The sequence below is a fragment of the Cheilinus undulatus genome, linkage group 11 (assembly GCF_018320785.1).
Source record: "Cheilinus undulatus linkage group 11, ASM1832078v1, whole genome shotgun sequence".
Lineage (NCBI taxonomy): Eukaryota > Metazoa > Chordata > Actinopteri > Labriformes > Labridae > Cheilinus > Cheilinus undulatus.
The window spans coordinates 34641265-34665242 of NC_054875.1; the positions used below are offsets into that span (position 1 = coordinate 34641265).

The 23978-nt window shown below is 42.0% G+C and overlaps 1 protein-coding gene across 4 annotated transcripts; it reads right to left on the reverse strand.

The window, feature by feature from the left end:
* Positions 1 to 45: 45 nt before the first annotated feature.
* On the reverse strand, positions 46 to 23199 carry baz2a (bromodomain adjacent to zinc finger domain, 2A). 4 transcript variants are annotated; one of them, XM_041798619.1, is made up of 30 exons: positions 23115 to 23199; positions 21657 to 21777; positions 20631 to 21521; positions 17751 to 19649; positions 17310 to 17585; positions 16836 to 17198; positions 16663 to 16723; positions 13989 to 14097; positions 13779 to 13880; positions 13432 to 13654; positions 13285 to 13346; positions 13140 to 13205; positions 12648 to 13040; positions 12312 to 12566; positions 12016 to 12230; positions 11838 to 11912; positions 9837 to 10011; positions 9689 to 9751; positions 9458 to 9602; positions 8711 to 9354; positions 8286 to 8637; positions 6261 to 6416; positions 5935 to 6104; positions 3991 to 4056; positions 3619 to 3902; positions 3128 to 3263; positions 2859 to 3005; positions 2488 to 2732; positions 2247 to 2390; positions 46 to 1835 (listed from the first exon to the last, which is right to left on the reverse strand). In XM_041798619.1, exons 2-30 carry the CDS (start codon positions 21775 to 21777, stop codon positions 1676 to 1678), a joined length of 7998 nt encoding a protein of 2665 aa, XP_041654553.1. In that variant the 5' UTR covers positions 23115 to 23199; the 3' UTR covers positions 46 to 1675. The 4 variants fall into 4 exon arrangements, with proteins under 4 accessions (XP_041654553.1, XP_041654554.1, XP_041654551.1 ...); XM_041798620.1 differs by having other exon boundaries at positions 8286 to 8619; positions 23008 to 23173; XM_041798617.1 differs by having other exon boundaries at positions 23008 to 23173.
* Between the last annotated feature and the right edge of the window lie 779 nt (positions 23200 to 23978).

Sequence of the window (23978 nt, forward strand, 5' to 3'; positions counted from 1 at the left end):
TCATCCCTGAGGGAACCATTGAAATATAAGACCAAAGAGAAAAAATACTTTCTACTAGATGTGGTTTTATTCAACTCACAGTACATTCTACAGATGCACACGTGTTACATCACCTTAATACGACAGAGTCTTGTAATACCTCCTCTTAAAAATGATGAATTGGTCCTAAAAATATAAAGGAACAAATTTAAAGTCACCAAAACTGTACATTATTAAAAAGTCACGTAACACCACGTTTGGTTTTCATGTCTTCTTTTTTTTTCTTTTTTGAAAAAACGTCTGTCCCTTTAAATGTCATAAGGGACATGAGGGTTCATTTTATATCAACGGATCTGAGTTCAGTGTTAAGAAACGTGTTTAAATAAAACCCAGACTGTGGCGTCGTCCTGTCGCCTTCAGAGCACACCAACCATGCCGAGCAACACCGTACATTGGCCCTCAAAAAGCACAAAAAAATAACACGAAAAGGAATGTAAGATGGGAAACCAGGCAGGGAATGAGCCCAGTATGTCATCATAAGAGAAACTTTGCTAGTCTTTAAAATGGGAGGATATTACTACTTTTAAGTGTTTTTTTCCTGCTTAGAAAAGCCAGGAACATTTAGAAGTCTGAGTGTCATTTTCATTAAAAGCTGCAAACATCATTTTGTCTCACATAAAAGAAACATTTTAATGTGAACTGCTCCTTTCATCTGTATACAGTCTGGCATGGATCAAGATTAACTCTGATTATTCAATAAGAGGGGCAGTGAAGCATGAGCCTAGAACTCCAGAGCCAAGCTAAAATCCTCCAGTTTCAGAAACCAGTGTCTTCAACCAGCAGAAGGTGGTTATGTGTGTGAAATCATGTGTGTGACGGTGAAAAGTGTGTGTGCACGACTTTAAGTGGAGGTTATACAACGTCTACTCGTGACAGTCCAAAAACAGATTCCTTTAACTGGCCTTTTTCATAAATGGTCTAGACATCTCTATAAGGTAATCTGTACACATTCACTACAAGCTATTGCTATTAAATAATCCCAGCTATTGTAATCTGTATATATATTTATATATAGAATATATAATAAAAATATATTGAGCAAAAAAGTTACTTCTAGGCATAAGACCACGTTACATTACATTTCCACTGAACAGGTAAGAAATGGCCCCAGCTCTGTGGAGACTTTTGATCCGTTTAGTTGTCTTGTGGTGCCAAGCAGGTCCAGTGTGCAGCACAGAGGCTGCCATAGTGTGATCAGTCCCTGACCTTCAGTGGGAGACTGAGAGCCAAAACACAAGGGGCCGTATCATCACCCTACGGAGGGGCCCATCCAAAGGCCTCGCTACGACATGGGGTATGTGAAAGGACGTGACAGGAGAACATGAACAGAAGATGTTGAAGTGAAGATGAGACGACATGAAAAGAGGAGAGACATGCTGTCGCTCTCTGTGATGGGGAATGAGTACAAGAAGTTCAAGCCAGTTCAGCTGTGGGCCTTGAAAATATGAGGCCCTTAGAGGGGACAATAACAGACAAATAGCCAAAAACTATACATATATACCTATACATGAGAGAATACACATAGCTGGAAGAAGCTCCAGAGAGTCTTTGCAGTAATGGAGAGAGTGTGCGACTGGGACGGTGACAGCACCAACAGCATACAGACCCACCATGAGGGGAAACAAGTTGTAGGCTCCTATTTCTCCTTACTGGAGTAGAACTCAGCCCAGCGGCTCTCAAAAAAGCGCCTCATTGCATGTCCAGCCATCCCCACCTCCGACGTGTCCTCATTGAACAGCTCGCAGTTGTTGAAGACGAGCTGGGCGTCTGCTGCAAACTCCTCACAGCTGCAGTATCTGAGACAAAGAAACACAAAACATGCTAGAGGAGGATAAAGAAGGAGGATGCCTGCAGAGAGGAATAGTGAGAGAAGCTGCTTTACATTAAAGACTTTTTTTAAGTAAGGCCAAAAATGGTCATCAGCACTATGAGTAGACCGTTTTTTTTTTTTTTGCCTTGTTGTAAAAGTAAACCCTAAAATTTCATCACGGACCAAAACGAGGCCTCAAATTAAAGAGTCTAATGTTTCCTGATATTAAATTCAGAATTTACATTTTAATACAAATAAAAAAGCCCTAGAAAACAATACAGAGAGCATGGCTTCATCTTAGTGCGACTTACTGAAGCTTTAATCAACCATCATCTTAAAAAAAACTAAACTGAATAGATAAAGTTGTACTGGTATGAGAAGGATAATTAACGCTTACCCGCCCTGCAGCAGTCGCTCTCTCATGGTAAGAAAGTCCATGGGGTTTTTGATGATACGGCGGTAGCCTGGTACCAGTCTTGGGTTAACGGGTTCAAGGAAAGGCCAAGCATCTTCGTGAGACTCCATCTCCATCAGAATGATCCTGCATAGAAATATAATGTAAATAAACTCCATAAATCTGGGATGAAAAACTTCACTCTGTATTTGAACAACTTAACAGCATCTCAGGGGTGACTCACTCGCAGAAGGTGAGGTCGGGCTGGTTGCGCGTCGTCATGCGGCGGCGTTTAGCACTGCTTCCTTCTCCGGAGAAATGAGAAGTTGAAGATGGTGCCGGTGTTTCCTTGTACCGCGTTGACATGCCGCCACTGCGACGTGACGGCGTTATTGTTGTTGTCACCTCATCATCAGAGCTGTCGTCTTCATATCTCCTCTTTTTCACCCTGGTCCTCTTTTTGGACAAGCGCGGTGCGTTACTTTCATCCTGTGAGAAAGAAGATAAGCAGCATATCTGAAAGTTAGAAGAATTAGGTCATCAGAATATTCCTAGTCATTTTCTGAGTTTGGTTGATATAAAGTTATTTCCTTCAATCACCAGACTAGTTCTGACCTTGGCAACGCAGGTAGGGCAAAACCAGTCTCCCTCTGGCACCTGGGTGATTTTGGGCCTCAGGCAGTACATGTGGCAGCCCCGATCACAGCCGTCACAAAGCAACAGGCAATCATCATTGTCTCCCTTCCTGCAAACCTGACAGGTCTGAGAAAAAGGCAGTCACAAAGAGTAAGCCTCGATTTAAAATCACAACAGTATTTTGGTGTTTATTTTTCTGGAGCCTTGTGCACTGTGTTCCAAAGGTAGTGCAGGCGAGAGTTTCCTACCACTTTAGTCACAGATCTCTCCCAAGCAATGGCCTTCTCCAGCTGAAGTAAACACAGACAGATCTGTGGGGCACTACGGCAGCGATCCAGAGCCTGCCGCCACGTTCTGAGCCGAGACGTGATCTCACTTTCAAGGCTGAAAGAGAAAGGGTTTTTAAAGAAATCACAGTTAAAAAGTCTTTTAATCATTTACAATAGAAAAGAACAGAAAACATTTTACCTACTTTTGCAAGCAAAGGTAGACACTTTTCTTTAATTTGCATGTGAAAATAAATGCTATTCAATACACAAGGTAACACTTTTAAACATTTAACACCTACAGATCATAATATAAACCTAAACCCAAAACATGGTAAAGCAAAAAGTAAATACAGACATAACAACGCTCCGTCAAAACAAGGCATCAAGTTCAAAATATTTTTTCCAAAAGGAAAAGTCAGAAAACGTAAACGCACTCCCCCTTAACTCCAAGGAAAGTTCATCCATCTCACCTGATGACATCCATGGTTATTTCCTCTCCCGGGGTGGGGGTAAGAGGAGCGAGTCGCATCACCTCAGCTGGGTTCCACAGTGGCTCCTTCAGATAGCGTCTCTCAATGTTTCGCTCCAGATTAGCCAACCGCAGCACGGCCAAATCCAACGGGTGTGTGGCAATGCGTGGCAGGCCTGACCACTCCTTCTTCGTCCGCACAATCCAGTCGTCATTTGGATCGGCATCGTGCTCGTAGTACTGGAGATCGTCTCGTGTGGAGTCTGGATCTGGTATTGTGTAAGGCTAGAAGAGGAGATGTCAAATCAGTTAAACTTAAACATAATTTGTCTTAAACTGAAGAAGCATTTTACCAAAGTCTTTTAAATGTTACCTGGAATTCTGCCAGCTGTGTCTCCCCGTTAGATTCAGCTTCATTTACTGCAGCCTGGGGAAGGGCCTTGAAAATGTCAAAAAAAAAAAAAAGAAGAGGATGATCTTTTTCAAAACAACTGTTTGGGCATACTTTCATAGTGCTATTGAGCAGACAGGCATCAAAACTCAAGACCACCAAATTATATCTGTTTCAAATTTTATTTGTCCTGTTTGGGGGCTGACCAGGGCTTAGGTCTCTAGCTATTTGACCGTTTAAGACAACCAAGAATAAAAAGAAAGAAAAGTGAAAAAGGGTTCCCTGTCTGGCATACGCTGAAGATGTTTATGACAATTTTTTTGGTCATTACTTCAAACTTTTATGCTTAATTTGCACACACACAGTACATTTACAGTAATCTGCATAAGTCTCAGGTATGCATGGTGCTTAGGATTCATCACAGGGCTGATGTGCCACAACCCGGGGCTGGGGAAGCCAAAGTCAAGCTTGACGGCCTTTTCTCAATTGGTAATACCCCTGGAGACCCCCAGTGGTTTTTGGGCCCTTGGGACATTTACAGCGCAGCCAGGGGCTTGTGCCAACCCTACTACCTGCCTAGACTGTGCTTACTCTCCACAATCACAACTTACATGGCCCTAAAGTTTTGGACTTTGTTATTATTTTAACAGATTATTTTCCCATGCTCATGGTAATATGCAAGGACATCCAGAGCACAGCTTAGTTTGTGTCAATTCTCCATCCCAACTGATGGTGCTCTTAGGCAGGCTTACACACAATTACGCGCCTTCTTTCAGCCACAATTTTTGGGCCAAACATGCCTAAAATGTTGCACAGTACCGTATATAACACAAGAAAGAAAGAAAAAAGTTTCCATATGCAAAAGAGGTACAAAAACCATAAGGGCTTGTATGACAGTCTTCCCCAGGAGAAGAGTGAAAAACTGAGGATGAATTATTTCCTTCACAGGCAAAGGAAACAAAAAAGACTGACAAAGACAATATCAATGAGTAAGAAAGAAAAGAGAAATCAAAAGTAAACTAAGAGATCTCACTCAGGTGAAGAGGTAGCATGCAGGATTTTAAATCAACTAGACTTATATTAGTCTAAACAGGGAAAATGTATCATCAACATATCATCTCATTATGGGGAAATGATTTTCAGTAAAGTTAGAACAGATGTGCTCCTCCTAACAGTCTCATCTGGTCTATTTGAAATGAAAAGCTGTTTTCTCATTATGCAGATAAACTCAATCTAACAAGCACAACTGATCTCTGCTGGGTGATGTTGACTGACCACCCCCTGCAGGTTGATGGTGACATTACAGCCTGTACAGAGGAGACAACTAAACACAGCAACGAAGTCTATTTTGAAATACATACTTGAATGTACTTTTTTCTCCCATTCTGCTTGATTTCATCATCTCTAATGTTTATTCTACGGTTTATCCTTTTGCCTCTTATTAAAAGTGCTGGACCCTCTTGGTGGGGTTTTAAGTCTTCTACTGTGTCATGTTGTTGTGAAACATTTGATAAAACAATTAAACTTTTGACTTAAAAAAAAAAAAAAAAGTAAATTGAGAGAAAATATAACAAAACCAAAAATGGGAAAATTAGCAACTTAAGCAATGATTTTACAACAAATGGCCATGCATTAGTTCAGACTGGTGGGCTTTTTTTTTTGAGACTTGGTTTGTACATTTTGTTCATGAATATACAATTGTAGAGTTATGTAGTTCTTTCTAATGCAATGGACTGCAGTAACATGCCAGAGTAATTAAAAACACAGGTGGTATGTAAATCAAACAAGTTTGTAGAAGAGGAACTGTGAATTTGTTGTAATTGCTTGCAAAGTTTACTACCTGCTATTCCCGTCATTATTTTGATAGGTCTAGCGTTAAGGTTAATCACTATTGAGCATAATTCTGTTGGTGGGGCGTTTTCTCACCTTGAGGTCCTTGAGGTGTAGGTCAGAAGCGATGACCCTCTGCTCCAGGTCTTCCACCCACTGCAGAGCACAGATATCAGTCTCCATTGCCTTCTCCTGCACTTGCCATGGCTGCTGTAGAGCCTCCATCAGTGCATCCTTCTCCTCTACCTTCAAATCAAACATGGGGTCTACCAGACAACACAAAAACAAGTGTCAGAACAATGCAGATTAACAGAGAGAGAGCATGCATGAAGAATTCAGAGTGAAGCCAAGTAAAACATTTTTAGTGGAGACTTAAGTATAAGGTGGCACAAACAGGAAACAGGTGAATTAGCAACACTCACCGTTGATAGGTTTGGTGCACATCTCAGCCAAACTCTCCATGTGTTTGGCCAAATGCTTGTGGAGCACCCTCTCCCTGATGCCCCTCGGGTGGAGAGCCTGTAAGGTGTTGTACAGTTCTTCTGGATCCTTGATCCACCACCAGCCCCGCACCATAGCTGGAGGACAGACATGAGTTAAACATCACTTTAAATATCAATCAAACCATGAACTCAACTACTTGAAATGCTGGCTTCACAAAAAGTTTAAGCCTTAAAAAAACAGATTTACCTGTTGACTGATATGTAACCTGGCTAATCAACCAGCTTTGCAAGGTTATATGCAACCGAGTTTAAATTCAAGCTTTATAGAAGAGACTTCGTCATAAAACTGCTATTTGTGATGCTTTAATTGTGCCTTTTGTGAGAGTCCAGGATTACTTGATTTTCTTTTATTGGATTAAAAAAATAGGCTTTCATTCTGAAACAGTACTTCAGCTAGATCAGAAAGTTACTGCAGTAATTGAAAGAGCTTTCAAAAACTGTCAACAGAAATTCTTTTTTCTTTTGTTTTTTTTAAATGTACAACGTTCCATCACCCTCTAAAGCAAGGGTTCTCAACCTTTTCAGCCCATGACCCCTGAAATAAAGGTGCCAGAGACTGGGGACCCCCACTGCACCAAAAGGTGGTTGAACACAGCCATGCACATTCAAGAATAGTCATGTGCAGACAAGGCCGTCCATAAAGGGGGATAAAGGGGAGAGCTTTCTTGGGCCCAGCCAAACTGGGGGCCCATAGAGGTCAACAAAATCATGGTCTATTGTAAAGATAAGCTGTGATATCCATATTTTATATTTAACTAGAAAAAATAACCACTCTTATCAATGAAACAAATCTCTTTTTAAATAATTTGTGTAGTATATAGCCTTCTTAAAAATGTAATTTGTTTTGTGAAAAAAATCCATTAAAATGGGTTAAAAAAAATAAAAAAGTAGGTTAATAATGGCAAAAATGGTGGTGAAACTGGATCTTAAATATAGCAGAAATGGGTTAGAAGTGGCAAAAGTTGAATAAGAATGGCAAAAAAATAGCTGAAAAGGCAAAAATGGGCATATGTAGTGGTAAAAGGGAATTAAAAGTGGCTGAAAAGGCTTTAAATGGGCAAAAATGGGTGGAAATCTGGTGAAATGGGAAGAAAAATCTAAATAAACTGGCAAAATAACGCTAACTGAGAAAGAAAAAATAGGCAGATATTGGCAGAAATTGGTCGAACTGGCAAAAATCAGTGAAATCTGGCAATTATGGGTCAACAGAGGCAACATTTGGCTTGTGTGGCAAGAATTGGTTTAGAAGTGGTAAAACAGGCAAAAAAAAGTGGTGGAAAGGGTTTAAAATGGCAAAAATAAGAGTTAAATGGCAAAAATGTGTTAAAATTTGTGGGGAAAAATGATGAATACTGGTTAAAGATTGGAAAAATTGGTGTAAAGTGGCAACAGTGGAATTAAAAAAAAATATTAGTTTTTTTTTAGGGAATTTCGAGACCCCATCTTAGTGTCTTGTGACCCCCAAGGGGGTCCTGCCCCCAAGGCTGAGAAAGACACAACAGCTCTTAAGCAGTCTTAACATCTGCCATATTGCTCTTCTCTTCTCTATTCAGTGCACGTGTGGTGACACTGCTCGTGACATGTATGCTGGGAAGCAAGAGAGAGTCCACTAGTTTGTCAGTAGCTGACAGTAATTTAGAATGGATTAAAAAGGCTTTTAAGTTAGGAAAAAACACTCAGTAGGCTGCCCTGGTACAGTCTATGTGCAGGAAACACTCAGTGCAATCTTTTCCTGCAAAATCTCCACCTGTTGCCACCCTGTTTACAAACCATGATTAAGCTATAAAAGGGGATTTTGATTCAGAAGTCAATTTACAGATTTTAACTGTCCCTAATGTGATCCGATTTTCAACTGTCTTGTAAGGTAGCATCAAATTTTGATATTTACACTAGAAAGAGATGAAATATTGACATTCTTAAACTTTTCTTACAGATAATACTTACATGCTGGTATGGGTTTGACCACCAGCTGTGTGAAGTACTGCTGCTCGAGCTCCTGGAACACAGCGTTTGGAGGTCGACCGCGGCGTTTAGCTGCTGTTCCTCTCGGCCCTCTGCGGGCGGGACTGCTGCCTCTGCTGCCTCTTCTCCGCCTACGACCTGGCCTGCCAGGAGTATTTGGAGCAGGCTTACTGGAAGGAAGGGATGCTGGAAGAAGCTGAGGAGGAAGTGGTGGCTGGGCAGAAACAGGAACAGCAGGAGTGGGTGTAGTAGGGGGGACGTCCTGTGGTGTTGCTGCTGTCACAGGGTCAGCAGGGGTCGAGCCTGGCACGAGCGGCTGAGGAGTAGGAAGAGACTGTTTCACTATATCATAAGAAACATTTATTCTATAAATAAATGTATTCAGAGATGTGAATATGATTTCAAACCTGCACATGTGGAGTAGTGGGTGCAGGCAGTACACTTGGGAGCTGAGGGAGGAGCTGAGGGGGTGATCTGGGTGGGCTTGTTGCATTTGGTATCTGTGGCTCAGTCAGAGAGTTATCATCACACGGTTGTTTGGGGAGCAGATTGAACCACTGTCCCTGTTTCTCTGCCATCTCCTTCACACTCTCCTCCGGTCGGTTCCCCTCTGGAGCATCACCTGCTGAGCATGTGCCGTTGGTCACCACTTCCTGTGATTGGCTGAGCCAGTTCTGGAAAGCAGTTTGCGTGAGGTCGTGTGTTCCGCAGTTCGGTGATCCGGGTCCTTCTTCCCCTCCAGATCGGATGCTACTCCGACGCCGGCGGCGAATCTTTGCCGTGCGGAGGTGAAGCTCCACTTCTGGTTTGATTTTTCTGGGGCGCCCTCGTCCTCGTGGTCTGCTCATGAGGGAGGCAGTGCCAGGGAGGGGGTCGTCATCTGGAGAGAAGGGCTCAGTCTGGGCGAGGGGAGCTTGGGAAGGAGAGGAAGGTAGAGCTGGAGGGGGAGAGGGAAGGGGAGGGGGAGTGGTAGGCATGGTGGTCTCTTCGACTTTGGGCTCCTTTTTAAAGAAGGTGACGGGAACTTCAGCTACAAGAACATCTCCAGAAGCTGCATAAGAAAATTTGAAAGGTTAGACAAAAGCAGCCAAGCTAAGTGTTTGTTAAGTTTTAAAACAAGAGTAAATACATGTTTTATTAGTCCTGAGACTCACTCAGCAGCTCTTCTGGCCCCTCAACCAGAACTCCTCCAAGGTGAGGTAGAGCCAAATATCTGCGTCTGTACCGGTCCTGGCCCAGCATCAAGGCTCGCATGGACTGAGACGACTGAAGCAGCTTTTTGCGGAAAAATGCTTGCCGCTGTGCAGAACCAAAACAAGAGGAATACTTAATATAAAAGAACACAATACATAAAAACAGAGTGTTGAGTGTAGCAGCGTACTCACCTTAGTTAGCTTATCTATCTGCCTTTCAAGCTCTGGAATGCTGGCATTTGTAGGGCTCTCACTCTGAAACAGGAGAGACAAAAAAGAAACATAGATGATCAGTTTCTATATCTCTGACATAAAAAAAAACACATGGACGGATACATACATCACTGAGTTTGGGTTCTTCTTTGCGTGCTCGACGGCTGCCCCTGTCAAGGATGAGGCCGCTCTCCTCCAGATTGAGGTTCTCCTCCTCGGCCACTCTGGCACTGCGCCTCCTCTCCTCAAAGCACAGCTCCTCCTCCGAGCGTCCCGTGCGGCGTGCTAGAATCACCTTCAGTCTAACAGTAGGAAAATAATCACAGTCGACATTTCAAATGAGAATGTGTTTTTATTTTCACATAAATATTCTTTTAGGCCAAATGCAAGGACCACCTCAAATAGAGTTTAAGAAAGGGCAATGTCACAGCACAACTGGCAAAGGTCGGCAGCATACAATAAAAACGAGAACTGGATTGAAATCCTTGACGAGTACGGTTTTGATTTTAATAAATCTTTACATGAACATACCATAAAATCTCAGATATATATCACTGTGGTATATAAGGCACAGACTGCTTTTGGGGTCTCCCAAAGGAAAAATGGTTTAAACCATCCTCCTATGTTACTACACCTGTTTTTTCAACTAAGTCCAAAATGTGCAGTTTTTGTGTAGCTGTATTTTCTGTTTTTGCAGTATGGAGTTTGTGCATCTATTAGTAATAAAATGGTGGTTGTGACTGTTGTGAGACAGAATCACAGCTTGCTGCCCTTCGCCAACCTGTCACTGATTCAGGATCAATAAAGTATCTATTTGTCATATATATATATTATAGATAGGACAAAGCCGTTGTTCAGATGAAAATAAAAAAAAGATTACATGCACATTTTACACCAGATTTTACAGTAATTAAGAAAGCTACAATTTCAAGCATGCATGCATGCATGCATGCATATATTTCAAGTACTGGATGCATAACAATCTGATATAATTTGCAAAATATTATTAGCATAGCTATGCTGGAGTAGCTGAATTACTTACAGAGTCATTTTGTATCATAAATTGTACAATAAAGAGAGTTTGTAACATCTGCAAATGTAATAAACCACAATACAAATACAAATCTGCAGTGTAATGATCCCACTGTCATAACAGCAGTTGCCTACTGCAAACGTAATTAGTACTACATCTGCAGGGATTTACCATGTTCGTGGGAAGATAAAAATCACTGTCCCTCACAACTGTATCAACTTCCCACTATTGTGATGTGAACATGAAAAATGAAAGTTGTGGTCATTCTTTGTTGTAGCCTATTTTTTATCAGTAGGTTAAAATCAGTTTAAGCTCAAGTCACATTAAAAATGTAGTGATGGCAATCGCCATGAAACAGGAAGTTTTTTTTCCAAGAGTCCTAAAACACTCATAAAGCCATGAATCTTAGCACAACTTTTTTAAATGAGCAAAGAGGACTGATGTCAATTTTAGAAAACAATATCCAAGGGGATCTTCTTGAATAAAGCCCTCAGAGGGGGTTCATCTGATCCCAATTCAAGCAATATTAAAATTCATAAAGAGCTGAAAAACATAACTGTCTGCGGCTAAAAAAAAAAAACCCTCAGAAGCGAAGGCTGTGCTGGCTCTCCTGCATATGTGATAGTTATTACATTTGAGGAAATTTTGTCATTACATTTGCAGTGCTTCTATTACATTTGTGGGGAATTTATTATGTTTGTTGGATTATTAAGTTATAAAATTGATGATTTTTTATTACATTTCTTGGCAGTTATTAGGTTTGTAGGTGTTACTGGGTTTCTTTTATATTGTATTTTACAGAAAGAAAACCTCTCTAAACACAGACATAAATGTTAAACACATTTTTCAGATGATAACAATGACACAAGCAAAAGGGATACTTGAATACTTACAGGTAGGATAATACACAATAAATATCCATCTACATGGTGGATTAAATAATGCAGATCTTCAAGAAATTTCTGTCAAGTGCTTGTAGTTCCACTCCAACTTTAAAGTCTATTAAAGGTTTCCTGTGTGTCATGGTGTGCTCGTTATATAAAAATATAGATGTATGTTATTTTCTGTAATGTCAGAATGGAACAATTATCTTACTTGCGCAGTTTCCCCTCAATGATCCATTTGTTCTTCCTGTAGGTTGTCATGTTTTCCAAAGTGTTGTCAATATCACTGAAATATAAAATAATCCCATTAATATGGTCAAAGACATTTGGCAAAACCAAACATTTAAATACAAGAATAGCTGACAGCAGAAATAATATGTTTTTCTTACTTTGTCACAATGTTGCTACTGTTAAGCTCTTCAACCAGGAAACCCAAGATGGCAGCCTTGGTGTCAGGAGGCAGGGCGTGAAATGTTTTGGTCCTCAGTGTGTTGCAAACTTCTGTATCATAACCGTACGCTTCTAGAAAGATCCGTAGTACTTCCGAGACAGTGCTGCGTGTCAGCTCCAGCTCAACCAGCTTGTCACCAAGGATCTTCACCGACTGAAGAAAAGGGAAATAGCAGATTAGGTTTTCTTTTCTTTTTAAGTATTGCACTAGCAGAGACTTAACACTACCACTCACCTGATAATAAGATGGCAGGCCTGGATCATGCAGTGCAACTTCCATCAGCTTTATCAGCAGGTCCTGCACTTCTCCTTGGCTGTCACCCAGACCTAAGAGGCCTTCCTGCAGCGTAGCAAGGCTAGGGATGTCATTTGGTACATTGAGGCCGATCAATTTCCCATAGCCATGAAGAAACTCGACCACAGCCAGGCAGTGTGCAAAAGATGTGCCACACAGAACCACACCAGGAATACGAGACAGCTCTGGAAGGGGCTGATTGAGACAATTTTACACAATTAATACCTCAAAACCAACTCCTGCAACCTGATAGAATAAGATTAATTTAAGTCATACTTTGTGGTCAGTGAGACACATGTCTTCTGTGGGTTTCTTCAGCTCCTCTGCGATCAGCTGCTGCCTCCTCCTCTCTTCTACACGTCTCTGGGCCTGCGCTCTCCTCTCTGCTGCCCTCTTAGCTGCCTGAGCAGCCTGAGCTGCGGCCTCTGCCTCAGCCTGGGCTTTAGCCAGAGCCTTGGCTTTACTGCGAGCGCCCAGCACCCTCTTACCCTGGGCTATCCTCTCCTCATCAGTCGGTTGTACTGGAGCAGGAGCCTCAACTTTGACCGTCCTCCTGCGACCGGGCTTCTTGGGCTCTGCAGCAGACCCTGGTGCTGGCTGTGGGACCAATGGGGCAGATGGGTCGCTTGGTTCAGTCTTCAGCTCGAGGTCCCTGGCATTTTGCTCAAGCTAAAACCCCCCCAAAAAAAGAAAACGCTAAGGTGATAAGACAGGGATGCTATATGGGGCAATTTTGAGAAATCATTTAGTGATGAGCGTTTTCTCTACCTTGGCCTTCTTTTTTTCCAGTTTTATCTTCTTAATCTTTGCGTCCTCCCTTCTCTTCATTCTTGCCTAGATAATTAATGCAAGCAAATTCAGGATATGATGTCATGGCATTTTAACTTGAGCATATACGTGTACCTATACATACCTTTCTCTTCATTTTCTTTTTGATTTTTGCAAGCTTCTCCTTTTCCTCCTCTGTTAGAGCTTCTGTAAAAGGGGAACAAAACAATCAGACTACATGCTACAGACCCATCCTCTAACACTCTACCTCATGCAGTCTGTATCCACTCACCCTTGGCCTCAAGCCGCTTCAAAAGCTTGGCATCAACTTTGCTCAGGAGGTCAACCATCTTGGCTTTGGGAGGTCTTCCTGGGCGGCGGCCCTGCCCTCCCTTCAATCCACGAACCCTGCGAGGTTTCTCTTTGTCAGGGTTTGGAGGTCGACCTCGCCGACCAGTGATGGCCATGATCATAGAGGGGACTTCCTCATTGGCCAAGAGGGTCCACTTCATACCCTGCAACATATACCAGACATTGCTAAGTCTGTACATGTTTCTTAAGCCACCAGTTTAATGGCGCTGTAGTCTTATTGTTCTTCTTTTTCTCTTAGATTAAAAAGACAGAGAGAACTGTACAGACCTCAGGAGTTTCTCTTTCTTCATAAAAATCTCCAACAGGCATGCGTGGGCTGAAGCTGAAGTGTTCTCTGGTGACCACGCTGTCAGTGTGCCTCTTCAAGTACTGCATGAAGACATCAGAAAAAGACTGTTTTAAAACCCTCATCTGGTTTACTTCCTTTCACAAGTCGAAAGATTTGAAATATTTGGGTTTATAGTTGTGAAAACATACTTTGATTATCTCCGGGAACTGCTTCATCCTCCTTCCACAAGGTGTGTAATACCAGGTTTCACCCTTCATGCGGTTCTCAAATTTCTTCACACGGATCTCCCTCTTCCAGCTATGGTTAGAACAATTAACAATTAGAACAATTAACATTTACATGTGTATAGCAAAAACATTTGTAATTGCAACAATTTCTGGGAGAAATGGTGTACTTTCTGGGAAAAATCCAGGGGTGCCAATATTTTCATCCATGACTGTATAAACACTGACATCCTGAATTCTCTAAAAAAATATGTTAGATTGCATACAATATGAAGAGATTCTAAATGTTTAGATTCTGGATTTTAATCAGCAAATCCTGGATTTCAAATGTTAAGATTTTAGATTCAAGTCAATAAAATCCTGGATTCTTCACACAAACATCTGGATTGTAAAAACTAAATTCTTGATTCTACATTGAAAGAAAATCAGGATTGCAAATGAAAATATTTTTGTTTTTAAACATTATTAGTCTGGATTTAAAAACTAACACTCATGCGGGTGCATGCCAGTGATTACTCCGCCTTCATACCAACATCGCGCAGCTGTGCAGTTTCACGGTACATATGAATACAAAAATGCTTTGCTAGATCAGTCTTGTTATAATGAAAATGTCCACTGAGAAAAATATTTTTTTCCTCGGACAGACATAGTGCAGACAGCCTTTAATTTCTCCTGCCTATCTTATAAAGCGCAGTGCATCCTATCCGTGCACAGCTGGAAAGAGAGCCTTTTCAGATGATATAATCTATTAACCTTTTATTCTTTTTTATATTACTGCCTGTTGTGATCACATAGATCCTTTTTGTTGTTATTACACAGAAACTTCATTCTGTCAGCTGCACATAATCCTGATGTGCTGGAGGAGGCAGGAGTTTAAAGGCAGAAGTTTAACAGCATGTCAGCGCAGTTTAACGGCAAATATAAACACAAAAATCCTTTTTTGGCTCACTCATGTCATAATGAACATATCTGCTGAGAAAAATAATTTTTTCACGGACAGATTTAGCTCATTCAGCCTGTTAAAATCTCATGGATTAGCTCATAAAGCGCCATGTGTCCACTCGTCACAGCTGGAAAGAGATCCTTTTCAAACGATAAAATCTATTAACCTTTTATTTATTTATTTATTGCATTTTTGCCTCTTGGAAATGATCACATTGATCCTCTTTTTTTGTTTGTTTTTACTCAGAACCTTCAGCCCATCAGCTGCACATTAAAGCCTGATGCGCCGCTAGAGGAGACAGGAGTTTAGGCAGAGGTTTCCAACACTGTAGCGCAGTTTAACGGCACATAAAAACACAAAAATGCTTTTCTAACTCACTCATGTCATAATGAAAATATCTGCTGAAAGCTATTATTTTTTCGTGAACCAGTCAAGCTTCTACAGCCTTGGATTTCTCATGGTTTATCACATGAAGCGCAGCACTTCCTGTGTACAAACGCAGCTGGAGAATGGGAAAATTTTCAAATAGGTTGTTTTTCCCTTTATCATATATCTGCTCCTTGGAAATGACTACATTTTTTTTTTTTTTAGTTTTCACCCTTAAATCTCAGTCTGAAAACTCTGCCATCTCCACCATCAGCTGTTAAGTCGGATGACAGCTGATGGAGGAGGCCGGAGTTTGGTAGGCAGAAGTTTTTGTGTTAAATCATTAAAAAGATCAATGTTTGCCTAATATTTCCAAGAAGCAGATAGATGCGAAAAACTGAAATAGAAAAATTGTTTAGAAAAGGTCCTCCTTAGCTTTATTTTGCTGCGCTTATAAGTAGGAAGCACTGCGCTTTACTGGATAATCCATGAGAAATTCAAGGCTGTAGGAGCTGAAAATGTCAGTAGAACGTTAATTATTCTCAGCGGATATCTTTGTTATAACAAGGCTGATCTAAAAAAGCATTTTAGAGTTTATATGAGCCGTGAAATTTTGTTGCAGTGCTGCGTGGTGATAAGTGATTATCAGGAAGATTGATGAGAAAAGATGTTTTTAAAATCAATTACACGAATATCTGACGGAATTGGCGTATATAGCCTTTCAAAACGAGATTTATATTTCCCTTTTCTCATTTCTCTGCTTGCTGCGTTCTTAAACCCGTTCTCTACGACTTAACAGGCCGAATCGCTGGCAACTCCATCAGATGGCTTCATTCAAGCTGCAACGCTCAGTTCAGGCTGCTGCGACTCATTCTAGAACCGTCTCGTTGCACGGCGGATCTTTGGTCTGAACTGGCCTTTAGAGATATTAGAGACTGAAAGTCTGGGTTTTAAAACACACATTTCAGGTCTTTACATCATCAATCTGGATTAAATTACTAACTTCAGATTTGAAACAAAATTCTGAATTCTTAACTCTGATATACTAGATTATGAACACTAAATTTCTAGACACCAATATATGAAAATTCTGGATTCAAACGCTGATATTCTTCATTTCAAAAAACAAAAAAATGTGGATTTTCTTAATTCTGGATTATCAAAATTCAAGACTGTAAAACTAAACATTTTAGATTGTTGACCTGCAGGAAGTATTTGGCGACAGTTCTACACTCATTGCAATTCTTTAAATCCAGATTGAAGGCCTGAAGGCTTTAATGTAAACAAATCATAGAACTACAAATTCAACAAAACCACAAAAGAACATACCCATGTTGCAGTGGAAACTGAACCTGCTCCTCAGTTGCGACCCTCCGTCCTTTAGATTCCCCTGTTTGACAAAATGCACACAACACTGCTTAGCACTACACTGTTTTTCTGTAATACTGTGTCACACAGTCTCATAACATGATGTAGAATCCCATCACAAATCTCTCTATTACCTGCAGTGGAGCTGTCCTCATCATTTTCATCAGCATCATCTGCAGTCTTTTCTTCATCTTGTTTTGCTGTTTTTTCAAGGTTTCCTTCCTGTTCTTGTTTCCTGATCCTTTTCTTCCTGGGTTTCTCCAATGATGTGTCAATGGCTGAGGTGTTAGCCAGAACAGCTTCAATTGTGGCTGTTATGCTGTCAACCTCTTCTGCGGGAAGCCCAGCCCCTCCAGATACATCTGCTGTTTCTGTACCATCTACTATGAGAGGCTTCTTCCTCTTTCTGCCCCTCTTTTTCTCTACCTTAGTCACTCCCTCCTCTTCGACCTTCACTTTAGGTTTTCGGCCACGCTTCCGCGGGGGCTGGTCTGGAGCTTGGAATTTAAAACAAAGAGGAAATTTAAAGATGCTATACACGTAAATAGGAAAAATAGAAAATTGTCAATAAGCTTTTACACCTTTTTTGATACTAGTTTAATAAATACCTGGGATCTTTGTCCATAATGCCTTAGGAGTTCGAGGTTTGCGTGGTTTCCCTGGGGTTTTCAGCTGGCCTTCAGCAGCTGACTCAGTCTGATCAGTCACTGGTTGGAGTGGGTGGACAGCGGGGCCCTCTGCTGGAGTACTGAAGGCTATGAAGTTCTCCTCTCTCATCTTAAAACTCAGGGGAGTCGATGTTTCATTTAGTGTGGTCTTTTTGGTAATACGTCCAACCGAATCTGGTGTATCATGTCCACTGGGTTCCCACTCTGCTTCTGGGCCTGAGATAAAACAACAACAAAAATTTAGAATAATGTAAGAACATAAACCTGAAACACAGAAGAAAGAAATACAAAATAGGAAAACTACCCAACTCTCACTGTCTAAAGATTGTTTAATAATCTAGTTTTATCCCCTTTTTTCTTAAATAAACTTGAACAAAATACCTTGGTGACCTGGCTGAGCTGACACAAATGTGCCTGAGTTGGAGACGTCACTGCAGTCCACAGAGGGCTCCCCCACTTGAGAGCTGTCGTCCAGAGAAGACTCCAGCATGGAGTCCCCTGGGAGCTGACAGCTATCCTTGGTCTCTTCTGCCTCAGACGTTTCTCTTTCCCTGGTGGAGTCCAACATGTCATCTCTGGAATTGTCTGCAGAGGAGCAGCTGTCTTGAGTGGTGTCTAATGCAGTGGATGGTTCCTCAGTGCTTTCAAACTGAGAAGTGTCGTTTTTGGAGAAGACGCTGTTGTCAAAGTGTGAAGAGTCATCCATGCACAAGCTCTCGTCTTCATGAGACGTCTTCTCCAAAACGGAGCTGACATGAACTTCAGAGGAGGTGTCGAACTGGGAAGAGGTAAAACTTTCCTCGTCCGTCTCTTCTCTCGTCACATGAAGGTGTGGGGACTTATGTGGCGTTTGTTCCACTTTCGCCTCACAATCATCCACACTTTTCATGTGGTGCTTTTCAGTTTCTTTCATGGGCTTCTGATCAGGTTCAAAGACTATGGTCTGCATGGGTTTTTCAGGAAGATCTGGGAGGGATTTGGGTGTAAGGATCTCACATTTTTTATTTTCAGCAGCTTCAACTTTCTGTAACATCCTTGCAGAATCAAGCTGAGGGAGGTGTTCTTCTGGTTTCCCATTTCCCTTAAATGCTTTAATTTCCTCGCTGTGACCATGATGCTCTGACACTGGAGACTTAAGAAGGTGAGGAGCAGTGGCATCAGGAGGATGCTGCATGGTGCCAGTACTTCGGGCCACCCCTGACAGCACAGACACCAAGGCAGGAGGGCCGGACATGGGTGCAGTCCTGGAGGCTTGAGTGGTTAGAAGAGGTAGGGTGGACAGAGGTCGGGCTGTGGGACTTTCCTGGGCTGAGGGGAGGTTCATGGTTGAAGGTGGTAATGAAGCTGCAGAGGCAGTGGGAAGACCAGAGTCAGCAGCTGGTGGAGTATCTGTCTGACGCTTAGGGGGAGCTGCTGGATCACAGGGTCTGAGAGGAGCTTTTGATGCAGTATTTGGAGAAGCAGATGTAGACAGACTAGGTGGTGTCACGTCATATACTGAGGAAGTTGACAATAATTTGGGAGGTCCAGGCTTTTCATGTTGACTTCCATATTTGTCTGGAAAACAAGATGTCAGCAGAGGTGGTTTGGACCCTTGTACCATCCTTTGAAGAGATGAGATTGGGGCAGACACTGAGTAAGAAGACGTGGGCACTAGGGCAGGAGGGGAGGCAGTATTAGGAGGTCTTGAAGCTGCAGGAGGCAATGAGGACTTGTTCTGTTGAGCAATGGACTGGAAAACTGTAGGTTTAGACACAGCATCAGCAGAAGCAGGAAGTAATTCAGGTAGGGATGAGGAAAAGGACCCTGCTGATCGATGCTTGGATGCACTCGTAGATGAATCAGTCGCAGCAGAAGTGGGAGGCCAAGGGCTCTGCATCATTAGAGGAGGTGTTGAGATTTTTGCTGGAGCAGACTCAACATTAGGGGATGACACTGAAGGAGGCCGAAGTGCAGACGCAGAAGATTCGGAGACCGCGGGCGTGGCAGATACACGAGGTGGTGTCAAGACCCTGGTTGTAGACGTCGACACTGCTGCAGAAGCAGAGAGCTGAGAGGAAAAGGACTGAGGTGCTGTTTTCATGGCTAACTCTCTGACAGGAGGAGACATTTCTGGCTGCTGTGGAGCTGTTGGCTGTTCAGAAGGCTGACGATGATCACCTGTAGGTCCAGCAATGTTGGCTGGGTGACTGTCACTTTTGGCCAGCCTTTGAGAAACAGATGCCCTTTCTGTGCCATTGAAACTGGTGTCTACCTCCTTGATGGGCTCTCTTGTGTGGCCTGAAAGAGAAAAGAATACAGAAAATGATCAATAAGAAAAAAGATAAAAATGTTTTTGGAATTTAAAGTGGGGTGCCTTATAGGTGATGAATGTGGAAGCAACGCTGGTGACTTGATGTTGAAAAAAAATAATAAAAGTACAGAGAAAAACCCATCTAATGGATTAAGATGTCCAGCACTCACACGCTATTCTTGACAAAACACTTCACGGACTTGGATAGTTTTGCTGCTAAACACTGCCACCTGCTGCTTGGAGCTCTTCACTGCATACAAAGATCATGAGCTGCAAGACTGACCTCATCTCCATTTACTCACACAATAAATGAGCAGTTATCAAACATACATCTAATTATTTGTATATTTAATTTCTTCCACAGTTAAGCACCAAACATCGTTGTGAAGTGGCCAACTTTCTGAGCAAAAACCACATCATTTAAATGTAAACTCATCCAAGTAAAAGTGAAACTAGAACATTAAGTTTCAGACTTTATGGTTGGCCTATTTGTCGGGAGAAGTACATGTGAAATGTAGCAAAATAATGCAGGAATTTAAAATATTCCAGTGACACAAGTTTCCACATTTGAAACATGCCACCTGAAAACTAATGCTGCATTTTGGCTCAACAATTTGCTTGAGTAAGGCTAAATGAATCTTTCATTCTCATAATACTTATAAAAAGCTATTAAACAAGGAGCTCTATTTTTTAAAATTAGTAGCAGCTGTGATAGATATGGTCAAGAGGAAGAAAACCAAATGACTATTTGAGCAGAGCTCAACTGGTGGAGGTTATGTAAAATAGATGGCAGTTCAAATTATAAGGAAATAAAACCTCAAATAGACAATAGATTAACTGGAGTGTCAAATGAAATAACTAGGCAGGAAGACATTTAACAGCACTTAATCATGCTGAAACTAAAAAAAAACATAAAAGGACCATAAAGATAAAATGACACAAAAAGTTATCTAGAGTAAAATGGTCACCTTGAACGACAGAAGATACTCCCACAGTGCTAGCATGAGGGCTCCGCTCCCTGCTGTGACCCTTGGGTGATCCACTCTCTTGCACTGTTGATGATGAGATCACTGGTGCTGAGGATATCCCAACAGGGAGGGGGCTTCCTGTACCCCCTCTGCCTAAGCTGTGGTGCTGTGGGCTGCCACGTGGTGGGGTAAAATTCTGAGCAGCAGGGGGAATCATCTGAGCCTGGCTTTGGGGCTGAGACTGTGGTGGTGGCTGCTGCTGCTGAGGAGATGGCAGGGACGGGTGCTGGGGTTGATGCTGGTAGTACGGCATCCCATTAGGTAACATGCCATAATGCTGTGGTTGCTGGTGCTGCTGGTGGTGTTGGTGAGGGTGGCGATGGGAGTGGAGGTGCTGCTGTGACGGTGGATGTGAGGGAGGTTGTAAGGACTGCTGCTGGTGATGCTGTGATGGTGTGATTCCAGGATGCGCCTGACTCTGGTAGCTCCCATACATACTGTGGGAGTTATAACCCATTTGCTGTGAGCCAGGGTTACTCCTGTTCCAGTACTGACTCCCAGTAAGAGGCATGTTCGGTGGGCCTGCCACAGGGGGCTGATGGGAGCCTTCAATAGCCCCGTTCAGTTGGTATTGTCCGTGTCCCTGGAAGTGATGCTGTGATTGAGGCTGAACCATCCCGGGAGCAGGCTGCTTCTGGTGCATCCCGTGCCCAGAGGAGGAGCCCATGGCTGGACCGTACTGAGGGTGCCCTCCCCACAGGTAGTCATAGCCCATGCTGCCCTGGTGGTGGTTGCTCATGTGTGGATAAGGAGCAGTTGGCGGGTGGGAAGCAGGCACACCAGAGCCCAGTACAGTAGTGACGCCATTCACATTCATTTCGCCATTCATATCTGTCAACCACATTGGTCTTGTTAATAAAGGTTAATTTCAAATAAATAACACTGTATTTGTTAACTTTAAAACAGAGTGTTAAATGAGAAAGTGTCCAAACTACCCAAAAAATCTGTTTACTAAGCAATACTTACTCTTCCCCTGCTGAGGAAAACTCATGGAGGACCCGTTAGTATAAAGAGAATCCCCTGAGAGTTTCAGTCCTGAGTTAGCTGAGGAGTGGGTGCCATAGTTGAAATGATTATTTGACTCCATCTAAAAAAGAAGGGAAAATTAATCAACAAATAAATTTAAACAAACACTTCACGTCCAGCAGAGTATACTCAAATAAATGGAGCCAAGATGCCTGTGCGCCTTGTGCATTACTGAACAAATTGCAGATATATTTAATTATATATCACTACCTCCACGCAGTTTCAGGATGCTACGCAATAAGACAATTTCATCCACGAAATTTCTCTCCTAAATAATTTTGGCTACAGCATCTTGTGACAGCACCATTTCCTTCCAACAACAACCGTCAAAATGTCGCAGCCAGCAGCAGCAGATGCCAGGCCTTTGCGAGCAGTACTGGACAATCGGGATATTACTACAGAAGCTCATCATTACCGCTGATGAGGCGCTGCTAACATGAACACATCCTCCTCAATCTACCATGATAAATGCTCGGCCCAGGCAGGCATAGCCACACGCACTGTAATCAAGACCCGGCGGCCTCGGCCAACTAACAATGGAGGGATTAACGAGAATATTTTACAGTCACTTCGAGGCCTGAAGGAGTGTTGCTAAACATGTCGTTCATACCCAATTTCATATCCCTGTTATACATATACGTGATTTCCTAATTCATAAGGCCATTGCAAAAGCAGGCGCCGTGCTAGCCGAATCATGCTAGCGGCGTTTAGAAATGAACATTTCAGTTTAAAGCGATGCTAATCGGCTGAGCTAACAACCGACACTCTAAACGTTAGAAATAAGTTCAACTCAACAAGAGGTTTGTAGCACGCTTTAGCTTTTCTCGAAACGTCCAATAAAATACTTAATGCCCCAATTCCAAGGTTATTTAGCTAAATCATCACAATGGAACCTCGCTATGGCACGCTAGGTAGATGGCTAACTGATAGCATCCTTAACGTTACCCGGAGTAGGTACGGTACACTCAAAGCTGATGTTAGCTAATAGCCAGGTAGCAGGTACCGCAACCACGCTGGTGAGCCTTCATGGTGCCCATCATCAGTAGAGAGCGCCGAGAATGAAAATAAATATCCACCGGTCTGTTGATAGTTACTCAAGTAAACTCAGTCAGACTCACTTGTTAACAGATGGAGGCGTGCTCCCCTTTTGTTCACGGGCTAACGTTAGCTAGCAGCCAAATGAAGTTACATTGTTTACGCCGCACGCACACAGACCATTTTCGCAGAGCATCATCTGCCCACACCGCCACCATCAAAAGTTTCGCTGATATTCCAGATAAAGCTGTCCAACCTTTCAGTCCTTGGATTTCGAAGGCGCAGAGACTTCTAAACCTTCGTCTAAGCAGATATGTGGGTGAGGATGGCACACGGGTAAATAATAAACAACTATTCCCTAACCTTTGGGTTTTAAATTAGCAAACATGGCTGGTGTGGTCCAGTGCAGCCATGATCACAGAGAAGAGCGAACGGTGGCAGAGTAAACGTCCCAACGACAACAACGTACACATCCGGTCACATTCCTACAGGGAACTTTATAAGATAATACATAATATTAATAATTATTATTATAATAATAATAATTATAATAATAACAATAATAATGATAATAATAATGCCACGTGTTGGTGGTAACTTTGAGTAGTACGACTGTTTCGAACAATATGTTCTAAGAATATGAATATTAAAATCCTACTATCAGTGAGAAAACAAAGTAACTTTTAAGGTTTTTGTGGTCATATATTTTAAATAACTTCTTCCAGTCATCGGTGTAAAGCCGCAATACTTCACCATTTACTATTCAATGAAATGACAACCAATTTGATGATCGATTTATTCATTATATACTGACCCTGCGCTTCTTAAATGTCAGTGTATATTTTTAAGTTCCTTTACTTTTTGAAAGTAAGAAAATTGATTTCATGTTGCGGAAAAACTCAAAACATTGAGTGCCCCCCCCCCCCCCCCCCTTAATTGCAACTGTTATTTGTCAAAAATGAATTTAACCAAATAATTGAAAGAAAAAATGCCTACGGTACCATTATGAAGGCTAATGTGGCATTATTTTGTATTTAAATTCTCAAAATGTGTTTTATAGTTATACAGTTTTTTTCAACTACAGGATAGGGAGCCTTACGACTGTCAAAACTCCATAAAAATGTAGAAATACTCATCACACCTTACTTCAAACTTCACCTCAGAGCGGTTTCTTCTCGTAACTTTGTTCAAGTTACGTTTTATTACTATCATAAACAAAGTGCCCCA